The sequence below is a fragment of the Podarcis cretensis genome (assembly GCF_951804945.1).
Source record: "Podarcis cretensis genome assembly, chromosome: 14".
Lineage (NCBI taxonomy): Eukaryota > Metazoa > Chordata > Lepidosauria > Squamata > Lacertidae > Podarcis > Podarcis cretensis.
Window position 1 is genome coordinate 30,117,417 of NC_137183.1, and position 13,129 is coordinate 30,130,545.

A 13,129-nucleotide genomic window follows, 5' to 3' on the forward strand; every position below is an offset into this window, starting at 1 on the left:
GTTTACACATTGTTGGTGTAGGACAGCTCATGAGTGGGAGGGGCAATCTCCTTGTGGAGACTCCTGCCCCTCAGATAAGAAAAATATATATACACAGTGGATTGGGCACTAGCTAGAGTTCTTCCATGGTATGCTTTTGCTGCTGAACTTGGAAGAGTAGAAAGAAATGTGTGGGCTGGAGAGAAAAAGCAAAAATAAAACTGATGGCAGAAGAAAATGAAACAAATAGGGGTGGAGGAGGGCAGGTTACCTGAAAGGCACCAGCAGTCTTGCACCACCTGTTTATTCTCCTCCTCTCCCTCACCGTGTGTGTGAGGAAAAGAAGCTGCACCAAACCCCACACACAAAAAAGTAGAAGGAACACTTTCATTGGCAGACTCAGCCCAGAATGGAAATATTCAGTATCTTCTCCCTGCTTCCGTATTTAGAGACACGAAATTGCATTTTCAAAAAAGCAACTTTCCTGCAGTTAATCACACTTTCCCATTAAGAGCAGGTCAACGCTCACCCTGATTTGCACAATGTGGCTCCTGGATGATGAGGGCAATGAGAGAACCTCCTTTGCTCGCAGCCTTACTTGCAGTGCTAGCAGTAGAAAGAGCCAAATTCGCTGACAAGTGACAGCAGCATTTGAAAACAATTCAAAGTCAATGCTAAGCAGCACTTTCACTTCCGGAAAAACATGCAGCATAAGGAGAGCAACAGTAGAGACACATATAATGAAGCACACACTGACCGAGTCCTTTCTGAGTGCCAGGATAAGGTCCTAATATCTCTCAGCACCTTCCCCTCCAGAAGTCAGAACATGTATCCTGACCAGAGCAGGTTTGCTTCCCAGAAAAGGTGGCAACGGCCTTCATTGTGAGACTGGTGGTCTATTCTAATCCCACACTGTAGAGAAAGAAGGGGCAGTTAATTAGAGGAAGGGCTGTGTGGCTGCAGCAGGGAGAAGGGTTGTGTAAATTGGGCACAGTAGCCAAAACTGCATGATGTTAGAGATGCACACACAACCAATTTCATATTATTTACAGACCACAGTGTGCAAAGTTTGAATTGCATTTTTTAACATTGCACACAGCTGGTTATAAATACATTTATATCCCACCTTCTAGGTCCCAAAACAGAAACAGCGGAAAGTCTAGATTATGCCTAATCATCACATCCCTCTCACCAGCAGCTCTCAAATAGGCTTAAGACCTTGTGTGTTTCTGGTTAGTAACAGGCCTGTGTAATTAAAGATTCCCAGTCCTTGGGAAACCTTAAGCCCTAGAAGGCAAGGAAACCCAGGCTAAGGATGGCTGTAGAAGAGTCCACATTCAGGCAGAGCCCCCCACCTCCCACCACCAGCAGGAATATAACTAAAGGGGCTTGTGTGGTTTCCTGGCACTTGCCAAGGCCTACCTGCCCAAGGTGCCTCCAGCCTGGGTATAGTATTTGTTGTAGTCAAGACGTAACAGCAACTGAGCCAAGTCTGAATTGATCTGGTGATTGTGAACACTGGAGAGGATCTTGAAAAGGAGTGAAGACTGACAGCTGAAGCCCTGCAAAGGTAAACGGCACCCATGAGCCATAAATTGAGGGCTCTGCCTTAGCAGAAAGGGCTGAACAGAGATGACTAGAAGGCCACTCGAACCCATATGGGGAGGAAGCATCCCAGGCAGCTGCCCCACCTCATCGCTCACCCTTTGGGAACTGCTGTCCTGGAGGAGGAAAGGCCCCAGCTGTTGCTGCCAGTATGCCACAAGGGCCTGACCAAGGCTGTTTCTGATGAGCTTCATGGAAGAGCAATGGCCAGACGTCTTGTGTTCCTACCCCCACCCCATGCTGAATTCATCAGAGAGCTGCCTGCTCTGAGTTTCCAACATGCTTCCACAGGAGAGATGCCCCCAAAGCTTTGGGCGATGTTTTTCAGGTAGAAAAGTGCAAGGCGCACCTTGGCCAGGATGCTCAACTGGGCCGTCCCCCGCTCATCCAGTGGTCCCCGGTTCTGGCTGACAAGTGAGCAGAAGCTATGGCATAGATCCAGTATTTCATTCAGACAGTGGAAAGCCTGCAAAACCAAAGAGCAGAAAGGAGATGGAGGGCCTCACCAGAGCAGAAGCTTCTCGTCTTGCCCTTCCGCAGGCTGAGATAATGACAGGATTCAGCAGGATTATTGGACTGGTTTACTCAAACTATTTCACTTCTTTCTTAGTAGAGCAATTCTTAAGGTCTAATGGAGCTGAGGCAAACAAACAAAACAAAAATCTTCATACACTGCACAGCAGCTACCAAAGCCCGAAATTTCTGTTCAAGCATCATAAGCTGCTCTAAACATGAGTTTCCAAGACCAATGAACATACTTTGATAGGCTTCTCCAGATTGCCAAATGCTACCAAGTCACCAGGAAGACACTCCCCCCCAAAAACACATGATGAAGGCAAACTGACACAGTTGCAGTTCATTTATTTTCTATCCTGCTTTTCTGTACAGACCTGTACCTCACTATTCACTTTAGCAGGTAAGGGCTTTGGTTGTGCTCATGGCCAAGCAACACAGCCATGTTCACAAGGGTCTGGGTTTTGCTTTAGTTCCTTCTTGCCGTGTTTGCATTGAAGTGAGCTAGGAGTGCTGTACTGGATGGGCATTTGGACTGTTCGAACAGGACCAATTCTTCTCCTGGGGACACAAGGCAAACAAACTATGGGGATCACTCACTGGTTTCAGCAGAATGAAGGACTGTGCTAGGAGATTGCTCAAGAAGTGATCATGTGCCAGTCGAATGCTCTCAAAGTCACGGGTGGAGTTGATCTGCTGCAGAAGTTGGGAGAACTGAGACTCCAGAACATCCACCTGAGGATACGGAAAAGTGAGGGAGAAGATACTGCCTGCTGTTTCCAGTCATTACTAGCCACCAATTTTTGGTGGGAAATTTAGGGTATCGCTGGGAGAACTGGCTGGTGTATATCGCCTGGAGGAGTAGCACCGAAGCCTCAGAGTTAGCCCCTGAGACCTGTGTTGCTGCTCACCTGCAGGTAGTACTGCAGATTGTCTACAAGGAATGTCATGTGATGGCGCAGTTGCCACTTGATGGCATCTGTCCTGTTGGATTCCAAGCGCTTGCACCACATCTGTAGAGCCCAGCAGTGCTGCAGTTCAGCCTGGACTCGACGCACACTTAGCAGGTACTTGAAGACCACATTGTACCTGCAAGCCAAGAGGAAGGCAAGCAAAAGATAGCTGGGTCAGACCAGGCCAGCATCTCCTCCTCCCACCCAGGAAATGTGTGCTCTGCTACAATCAACCTTTGACACCAAAATGCCACAGAATCCACCTGGAAACAGAAACAGGGATAAAGCGGCCCTCACTTTTCCAGGACGGCAGGAGTAAAGAGGATATGCAGGGGCCACTGCACTCTGTAGGAGAGCCCCAGAGCAGCCCAGCCTGATGCGGGGGATTCATGGGGAGACAGTTCCCGAGAAGGCGTATCTCGAGCTTGAGCGGCATCTGAAAAGGAAGCCAGGAGGCAGGTGGGCAACAATATGGCTGCAATCCTTGCTGGACCCCACCCTCCTTCCCTGCCACCCTCCTCCTCATTTTATCAATGGGCAGCCAATGCAGATGAGAGACTTGCTCCAGGCCACCCAGGGGGTTAATGAGACTGGCCTTGGCTTTGAACTCCCAGCTTCCCAGACCTAGGGCTGCCATTCTGCCTCTATGGAACCAAATTGGCTTTGTGGCTCTGTGCTTGCAGTTGTGGTGGGGCCTAAACCTGCCCTGCTCAGGGCTGCTTGGCTCCCTGGCACCAGCACCCACCTCGGTGCTCCTTTCCATAATAGTGGATGGTCAGGTGAAGAAGAGGAAGCAGGTTGTCATCGTCAAGCAGCACTTTGTGGGCAGATTGCTGGAAGGCCACATTCACATCTGAGGAGGAGAGCCAGACCAGAATGACTTACTCCAGACGAGCGCACAGTGAGCAAGGAAGACACAGTCACCTGTTTCCACTCTCCCACCCCCATGCCCTTTTCAGTTTGTGCCACAACAGTTTACAGAGCCAAACTGTGCCTATGCAGGAGCCAAGAGTTTTGGTAGAAAGGCTTGGGAAGCAGGTAAGTATCTGAGTAGAGTTGTCGGTCTGATCCACCAATCTCACCATCTCAGCCTAACGGAGAAGCCAGATCCCATGAAACTCACCATGTTCTGTCACTGCGGTGGGAGGGGTCTTCAGCATCTGCTGTGCGGTGTCAATGAAGGCCTGAAACAGTTCTCCTCTCCCCAAGAGATAAAAATCTTTAATAATCTAGAAAGGAGGAGAGAATGACTAAATGCATCAGGATACAGAACCCATGGGCCCGACAACTCTACTGGCAGGAGTGGGTCTCCTCCTGCACAAAGAGAGAGGATCAGCTTTGGAAGCTCCATATGGAGGTTTGCATGTACCTTCAGTTGTCCTATTAAATCTGATTCTTCCACCATGAGCTTCCACAAGTGCTAAGGGAGAGAAAACAGTCCATCAGCATCAAGAACCAGGGATTCTCAGCAGCAGCAGCTGCTGTGAGCACCTTCCACCCTACTGCAGCCAGGACTTGATCTGTTTGCTTTGAGTGACAGAGACTACTTGCCCATTGCTGGGCAGGCTCTCCATGCTCTATATGGCAGGACTGACAAACAGCTGGTATATGGGATATTGTAACAGTTGAGGCTTTTTAAAAGCTTAATTATTGTGCAAGGTGCATTAGCAAAAGACAAGTGTTAATTCTGGATCCCCGCCTGTCACCCCTCCCCCCACACCAATTAGACTTTTGAAAAGCAGGAGAGAGGGCTAATATCACCCCCACCCCACTTTGATCTGCCATTAAAATCAAATCTCCCACACAGAGATTAGGCTTTATTAAAGCTTTTATTGTTGCTAATGGGAGCTTTTAACATAGTGAGGCTTTCTTGAGAGGGGAGAGAATTCACTAAATGGATGCTGGTGGTGGTGATAGGGCTGCTCTGGCCTGGCCTGGTCCTTTTGACTCCATCCCTGCCACTTTCCCAGCATGTAATCCCAAGAAGGAATGTGGCCCTCAGCCTGAAAAAGGTTTTCCAGCAAGCTCTGGCCGAGGGGTTTGCAAACGGCTCCCTGCTGCTACTGCACAAAGAACTTAGCACATGCAACTCTAGAGCTACGGCTGACCTCCGCCACAGTGCTCCGTATCCAGTCCACCACTGTCTCAAAGTCCACCAGGTTGAAGAGAGGCTGCTGTTTGAGGCGATGCAGCTCAGCCGCAAAGGTGTCCTCCTGGTTCTTCAGGATGGAGCCTGTGAGGCAACGGAAGGCAAGGAAGAGTGGCCTAACCTGGACACAAGATGCCAGTCATGGCCTCTATCAGCAGAGCTTTGCAGAGGACAAAGGCTGTTCAAGGCTGCACGAAGATCCAGCTTGGAAAAGTGGAGGAGAGGAAAAGGGGAAATTGCTCTCCCACTTTTTCAAGCGAGTTCTTGAATAGGTCAGAATTTAATACTGGAGAGTGTTTGAATTGTAAGAATTTGAAGCCTTTCAAGCTCCTGAAACACACTGAGCTTCAATGAAGTTTTGCATCTGTGAGCACCAGAGCCTGTTCTCCTTTTTGGTTTGTGGCTGACAGATGCCAACAACCCAAGCTTATATAGTAGACGACCAAGATGCTTCAAATATTTTAAACAGATGGAAATGGAAAACAGCTTCACTCCAGCCCACTGAGGACTGTGCAGTGCATCTGATGGCAGCAGATGCAACTACAATTTGGGAAACCGGTAACAAAACAGACAATGGAGGTGGGCTGAGGACGGTCTGCCTTTGTTTTCTCCTGGAAACAGCTGGCTGGTATTAAGTCAGAAAACCTCTTGCTGTTCCAAAGTGGCCTTCCTGAGAGGAGGGCACTGTGGCTCCAAAATATTTTCAGTGCTTCCCAGTTGTTCTGTATTAAGTACAAATACCAGAGCTAGGAGGAAGCAGGTCCTACACACACACACACACAGCAGCCATCAGAAAGCAGCCTGAGAGCTAGACCCAGCAGGAAGAAATTTTAATTCACTGTAAACATTAAAGGCACCTCCTTGGGGGCTGTATTGGTGAGGCAAAGCACCAACAGGGCCTCACTTTTTCTTTTCTTTTTACCAAAAGCTATGGAGCCACCATAGTAGGGACACAGGTGGCATTGTGGACTAAACTACTGAGCCTAGGGCTTGCCAATCAGAAGGTCAGCGGTTCGAATCCCCGCAACGGGGTGAGCTCCCATTGCTCGGTCCCAGCTCCTGCCAACCTAGTAGTTCAAAAGCACATCAAAGTGCAAGTAGATAAATAGGTACCGCTCCGGCAGGAAGCTAAATGGTGTTTCCGTGTGCTGCTCTGGTTTCGCCAGAAGCGGCTTAGTCATGTTGGCCACATGACCTGGAAAACCTGTCTGCGGACAAACATCGTCTCCCTCGGCCAGTAAAGCGAAATGACCGCCGTAACCCCAGAGCCATTCGCGACTGGACTTGGGGTCCTTTACCTTTACGGAGCCACCATACTCTACCCCAAGGAAAGAGTGGCAGAGCAAGGGGGAGGGGTGGCTTGAGTGCTTTACAGGGAGGGTCCATTCCATCTTGCGCAGACACCTAGTGAGGCATCCCAGCACTTCCCTGCTATGTCCCAGGGTGCCCTTATGAATGGACAGCCAAGAAACAACCACCCTGCAACTTTCAATCCTTGCTGCCCCCATGCAGAATGAAATGAGGCAAAGTGTCTCCTACCTTTTTTGGTAAGGCTCACATTTTGACTCTCAAACATCTGGACAGACTCTCCCACAAAAAGGATCTTCTCAGCAACTCGCACAGGGATGTAGGATGGCAGCATTTCAATCCGCAGAGAGAACTGCTTTGGGGATGGTGCCAACATGTTCTCCTCTTCAATCAGCCGCTGTTGGAAGGAGAGGTGAAAATGGGGGAAAGTCAAAGAACCCCACACACAAACGTGGGGGCTCCAAGTAGAAAGCTCCGCCCCCAATCCTGAGGACTGTCCATTGAAGGGTAGGTATGTGTTAAGACTTAGTTGGAACCACCAAGCTGTGTCAGCGGGGAGCGGAGCAGGCTTCTTGATCCATGAAACAATGGCTGAGGAGTCAGAAAAGAATACTTGAGCTATCAAAAAATAAAGTTCTAGACCCAACTACAAAAAGATGACTGGAGGGGACTGAACAGGTTTCACAAGGCAAGAGAGCACCTGGCTTGATGGCTGAGCATCTGCTTTGCATGCAAGCAGCCTTGCATGTCCCCCCAACAACATCTCCATGTGGGACTGGGAGAAGCCTGTGAAGCCCTAGGGAGGGGCTGCTAGGCAGTGTGGACTATGCCAAGCTAGAGGGATTGGGTGGCGGATTCAGCTTCCTTTGTATCTAGCACCCAAACCTCACCATGTCCTGCAGCTCTCGCAGCTGTTTCCCTGTCAGCCCTCCGATCCCCAGGTCCTCCTCCTCCTCTTCGGGCTGGGCAGGGACAGACCCTGAGGAAGGGCCTTGCTTGATGAAGAACTCCTCATGTTGGTCCAGGAGCAGCCCATGCAGCATCCAGGCAGAGAGTTGCTTGTACATGGCAGCATGGCACATGGCCAAGACCCTGGAGTGGGGGCACAGCAGCAGAGGGAAGGGGGTTTTGACCAGGCTGCAGCCACAATGGAGCTGGTGCCATTGGTGGCTGGGGACAGGGAAATAAGCACCATCCAAGGCAACAGTGGGACTTTAACTTATTCAGGGGACCCATAACCTGGCATTCCTCTTTAGCGCTTGGGCAGGAGCCTCCAGGAGGGTTTCTTACTTTTCCAAAGCACGGCGCACGGGTGGCAGGCCACCTCGGCTGTGTCTGTGAACCACCTCCAGGATTTGACAGCCATGAATCTGCAAAGGAAAAGCAGATCCCTTGCAAGAGCTGACGTTGCCATATGTTCCTACAACACTGGCTGGCAGCTGGATTATGGAAGGTCCAGAGAAGGTCCAGAGACCAGCTAGCCTAGATGGAGGAAGAGGAGCCCATCTTAAGCTCCTCATCCACATGCAGGCAGCATTTCCAGCTCCCTGCTCTACTTTTCTGCGGATGATGGTACCAGAACTCCTACTTCCCATTTTTCACCTCCACTGAGGTGAGAGAAATCAGCACCATCTCAGTTACACACAAGATTTGCCCTCTCTTTTCAAATCAAGCCAGGCAGGTGCCTATAAAAAGAGGGCCACCACCAAGGGAGATCAGGATTCTCAACTGTACCTTCTGGGTCTTTATTTGCTCCACCACAGTCATCAGTGAGGGGAAAAGGAGCTGGAACTGCAAAACAAGAATCAGCTGGTGAGGAATGATTTGCTAGTTTGAGACAAGGATGGGGAAAAAGAGAACAGAGTGTTGTACTTAATGTGACAGACAAGATCTTTTTCTAATGTGGGTTGGGAATCCTTCTATGAACTGCTCCTCCCACTCACTGCAATAGGGAAGGCTATGCAGAACAGCCTGTGTGGGAAAGAGCCTTTCCTAATTTCAATGTCACATAGCAAAATGGAAGTATCTTCCTTCTTGCACAGGGGCTTCATTTGTGTGTGGCCTTCATGCTTTGTCCCCACCCCCACCCCTGCAGTTGGGGCTCCCCCCCCCCGATAGTCTACCTAAATAAGTAGACATCTACTAAGATGACCTCCCTAACTTCATTAATTCTTCAAGGAATGTTATTTGCCCCCTTTTAAGGTGCAGACACTGTACCTGCTGTGTAGGAGACACTTAAAGATAAAAGTGTCAGATTTCTCTTGCTTAGGACATCAGAAATTGGAACTGGCTGCCAAGATTCTACTCACAGAGATTCACTCTGCCAAGGTACGTTTCCTAAACCACACACAATTACTTGCACCACACTTTAGGTTTTTGCAAACTTTCCGCATGATCAGGATCATGTTCCTTAAGATAATGCCTGTGCAAGCCTTTTTCTTGAAACGAGAAAGGAAAGGCCTTCCATGTTGCCTATTGAACATCAGGCAAGAATGCAATAACTAACAAGGATCAACATCAATGCAGGCTATAAATGCAGTTCGGAAGACTAAGCTTCCCTTCAGACCCAAAGTACATATTAAATACTGCACAAAAGATGTGCCACCTTAATGAACCTGTTGGAAGAGGCATGTGGATTGCAGCCTTCTAGTTTCTCTGCGTGTCTACAGAGTTTCCTTGTGAAAAGCTCTGATGCTGCTGCCACCACCTGGGCTGGGTCCAGAATTTTGCTATTATCACTGAAAATGGGCATCTGCCTAAACTAATGTTACCTTTCATGAGCAGGCCCTTTGCTCATAGGATGGGTACTCTAGCGAAAACTGAGCTTGGCTAGGCAGCCCCCTGTCCCACAAGAATGTGGTCTGATTAACCCCCTTGTCTTCCTTCAGTGCAGCCTGCAATGTAGAATAATTTTCAGTGGAAGGTAGCCAACAGGAGTTAAGAGTGATGCATACATAATCATCCCTAGGCAGCTCTCCTTTCTCTTTGGCGGGAAGAGAGACCCCTGTCAGGATCCAGCCTCTCCAAACTGACTAGTCCCTTAAGCAGGTGAATAAAGGTGCTCTGGTGGAAAGCTGGTAAGTGGCGCCTCAGATGGAGCCAGAGCTCTTGTATAAGACCCTCCATTCTCATATTCTAGTCACTCAGGATGATAAACCTTGTATCTCTATTTCCAAGCTTCCTGTGTCCCAAGAGCCTCTCTCTGAGAGACTCAAGAAAGTACTCACCCATTGCTCACACTGGCAGTTCACAGGATGTCCCTTAGGGCAGGAGGGCCCTTACAAAGATTGGGATAGCCAATGAATCAGACTGAGGGAAGGAAGAGAATCCTTGCCTTTATGGAGGTTGTGTCAAGGCTTGCTCCTGCCTCAGATTTTTTATTTATTCCACTGCAGGAAAAGGATCGGAGACAGGAAAGTGGCCGTGGAGCCCCATCCCTTGTGCTAGAGCTCCAGGGCTCAGCCAGACAAGAGCAAGAGCAGTTGAGGTCCTGCCCTTCAAAACAGACCTCCAGACCTTATTCAAGTCAGTGTGAACTAATACAGCTCACTTATATATACAAGCCTCTTTTCAGCAGGCAACCATGAAGAGAAGGCACCATTCAGAGAAGGCAGCTCCTCTAAAAGAAGAGAGGTATGGACAGGGAGAACTCACTTGATCCAGCGAATAATTGACATGTGAGATGGTAAGGTGAGGATCGGCCAGGAACTGTAAAAAATGAAAGGTGGAGGTAAAGGTAAGAGACTGGAGTAAGTCTTTGTTTTGACTTGTTGTTTTGCAACCCCTAAGTTGCACAAGCAGGGAAGGAGCACTCCCTGGAGCTTTTTTAATATAGCAGTTATACGGATGGCACTGTTTTCTACAGAGATCCAACATACATGGGTGGTATTAGCAATGCATGACACTGGCTGGCATGTCAAGAACTGTCTGTGTCCAGACCTTTTAGGTCAAAGCGGTGGGATAACAAAGCAAGGTTTATTCAGTATATTCGTTACCTACACTGGCCTGTTGCCTTTAAATTACAAATTGGTAACCGCTGCTTTGAGGCATAATCTTTGGCTGTGGAGCCCTATGCCCGAAGCCAGGGAAAATACAGAAACTTGGTGCAGGTTGGCTTGTCAGGTAAGCACCTGCTGGGTCTGGAACCACCTCCAGGCTTAGCACCTGCTTCTGTGGGGAAGGGAGCCTCCTCCACCCTGAGCTTTCAATATTGCATTAAGCTCCTCATGCCCATTTTCTCAACTAGGCTTTTCTCACCTCCTCCTTCTGCTCCTTGCCTGCTCTTCTCCCCCAAAAAACCCCCATGTTGCTGCCTGTTTGGAAGATTCCTTCATCCTCTTCAACTGTGCTTTCCCTGCTCTTGCCTTCCAGGACTGTGCACCTGGGAACTCATGAGTTGGTGCTTTGGGCATCATGGTCAATGAGTTGCCCCAGCCCTGCACTCACTCTGGGCTCATTTTGGGTCTGTGGCTGCTGCCGACCCTTGACTTACACCCAGAGTACTAGGCTGGAACTGATTGGCTGCCAGTAACCAGATCCCCTGGGACGTTTTAGAGCTTGGTGTTAGAAATGCTGTCCTTTTATAGACATGTCTCTCTTTCCGTAACCCCCACCCCCACCCCCAAAGCTCAGGAGGTAGCTGCAACCAGTTCTTCTCTCTGAGCTTCAATTTTGCAACTGGCTCAGATGGGTGGATGCCGTGACCCTGCTGCTTACCAGAAGAGAAGCCTGTCTTCTGTTGCTTCAAGGGGCCAACACCTCCTCTGTGGTTTAGCTGCTACAGAGCTACGCAGCCATAGTGCTGGAATTTAATGCTCATCAGCATTTTTGTCTGCATGGCTAATGATTTTGTCTCTGCTTATAATGAAGGACATCATCAACAGATGCAATTTGATTGGTACTCTCTCTGCTAAGCAAGCAAGCAGTCATTTATGCTCTATTCTTGTACAATGTCTAGTTGTGGGGTGGCTTAGTGAAAAGGAGTCATGAATACAGATTAACAAACCACTATTAGTGGCAAAAACCTGCAGTTGGATTTGATGGGCAGAGCATCATGCAATATTTACTACAGAAACCCACTGTGCCCTCCTTACCTCCTGCTCCAAGTCAAGCAGGGCCTGCCGATATGGACGCAGCACGGCATCAAGCCCAGTGCAGAAAGCCCGCAGATAAATCCCTTGCTGGGAGGGGTGCAGATCCTGAAAGTGGATCAAGGAAGGGTTAATCTCCTGACATGCATAAGGCCCTAGAACCACCTCTATTGCCATGAGTAGAAGTGACCCAAAGGCCATGGCAATGCAAACCCCCCCCCCCCCCGTCCCTGCATTGTTCTGGGACTGCATCCTGCCACAAAAGCCCTTGCACAGGAGGTGCAATTAGGAGAAGGGCTTGTTCAATAAATGCACACCTTGCTTTTCAAGAAAGCTCCTCTGTAAACATCACTGTTTTTTGACAGCAGTATTACAGTACAACGTTCTTCCATAAAAGCAGCCAAAACAATGAACACCCCCAAGGCTCAGCAATTGAAAAAAGAAAGCCAAGGGAAAAATAAACCCCGGAGGACCTCATGGACAGGGATTTGGGGCCCTTCTGGGTAGTGAGGGGCAGGAGGGAGAGAGATGTGGAGGCGGCCGGCTGCAGCCCTTCATGTTCTGGCTCTTTTGGGCCTCGAGAATGGACGGAGAGAAACAGCCTGTGAGGGAAAGGGCCGAGTCGCTTCCGCAGAGGGTCACTGCCCATAAACGGCCGGAGAAGGGACAGGCAAGCGGGCAAAAGTGGGAGCCTCGCTTGCCTACCTCTGCACATGCTCAGGGGACCGCTCACCTGCGGCTGCACGGGCAGGGCTGCCGCTGCTGAAGGGGCTGACGGGGCGCCGGGGGGAGGCTGCTGCTGCTGCCCGCCCTGCGAGGGGCCTCCTTGCGAGGGCGGCGGCTGGACGTGCTCGGCTGCGAACTGCTCGACGAAGTCGCTGAAGCGAATGTAGAAGGCGCCGAGGCGGCAGACGCGGGCCAGGAGGGCGGCCTCGCTCGGGTGAAGGAAGGGCGGCAGCACCGGCTCCTGAGGCACCTGCGGGAGGGGAGGGCAACGAGAAGCCGGTTAGGGTGGGAGGCGGCGGCGGCGGCGGCCTGGGGCGCCTCTTCCCCAGGGGCCGGAGCGGGACGCCACCTGCAGGCAGACGCTGCCGCCGCCTCCAACGGCGACGAAGAGGCCTCCGGTGTAGCCGCGCAGCGCCAACAGCAGCTCGTGGATCATCGCGGCGGCCGGCGAAGAGCGAACGACGGCGCCCCGCAAGGCCCGACGGGAAAAGGAGGGGGTGCGCGCGCCTACCGCCTCCGAGCGCATAGAGCTAGCAAAAGGTTGGGAAGGGCAGGCGGCCCTCACCGCGCGTGGCTCGTTGGCCGGGCACTTGCAAAGCTGAGCGGGACAGCGCTTCAAACCGCGAGGAAAGCGGTAGCGGAAGATCTGTGCGCGGCTTTGCAAAAAAACGAAACACGGGCGAGGAAGCCAATCGCAGCAGGCGCTGCAGGGAAGATTTGGGGGGGGGGGCGAGGCGGGAATGTGCTTTCAATGCACTGCTTGTACGTGTAGAGCTAGCAAAAGATAGCAGAGGCAGGAGGCTCTC

General features: G+C 50.5%; 1 protein-coding gene across 1 annotated transcript; it reads right to left on the reverse strand.

Moving 5' to 3' along the window:
• Window positions 1–216: 216 nt before the first annotated feature.
• TUBGCP4 (tubulin gamma complex component 4) lies at window positions 217–12,864 on the reverse strand. The gene is made up of 18 exons (XM_079952770.1): window positions 12,673–12,864; window positions 12,331–12,573; window positions 11,601–11,705; window positions 10,162–10,215; window positions 8,242–8,298; window positions 7,798–7,877; window positions 7,398–7,599; window positions 6,739–6,904; window positions 5,159–5,283; window positions 4,420–4,470; window positions 4,174–4,279; window positions 3,796–3,903; window positions 3,348–3,486; window positions 3,009–3,186; window positions 2,698–2,832; window positions 1,934–2,050; window positions 1,402–1,541; window positions 217–891 (listed from the first exon to the last, which is right to left on the reverse strand). The coding sequence occupies exons 1-18, from the start codon at window positions 12,847–12,849 to the stop codon at window positions 876–878; spliced, it is 2,199 nt and encodes a 732-aa protein (XP_079808896.1). The 5' UTR covers window positions 12,850–12,864; the 3' UTR covers window positions 217–875.
• Window positions 12,865–13,129: the final 265 nt, after the last annotated feature.

Coding starts and splice junctions, on each gene's coding strand:
- TUBGCP4 (XM_079952770.1), bottom strand. CDS start 12,849: ATGCGCTCGGAGGCGGTAGGCGCGCGCACCCCCTCCTTTTCCCGTCGG. Junction 11,706..12,330: donor CCCTGCCCGTGCAGCCGCAG/GTGAGCGGTCCC, acceptor ATCCACTTTCAG/GATCTGCACCCCTCCCAGCA. Junction 2,833..3,008: donor ATCTGCAGTACTACCTGCAG/GTGAGCAGCAAC, acceptor CCGTATCCTCAG/GTGGATGTTCTGGAGTCTCA.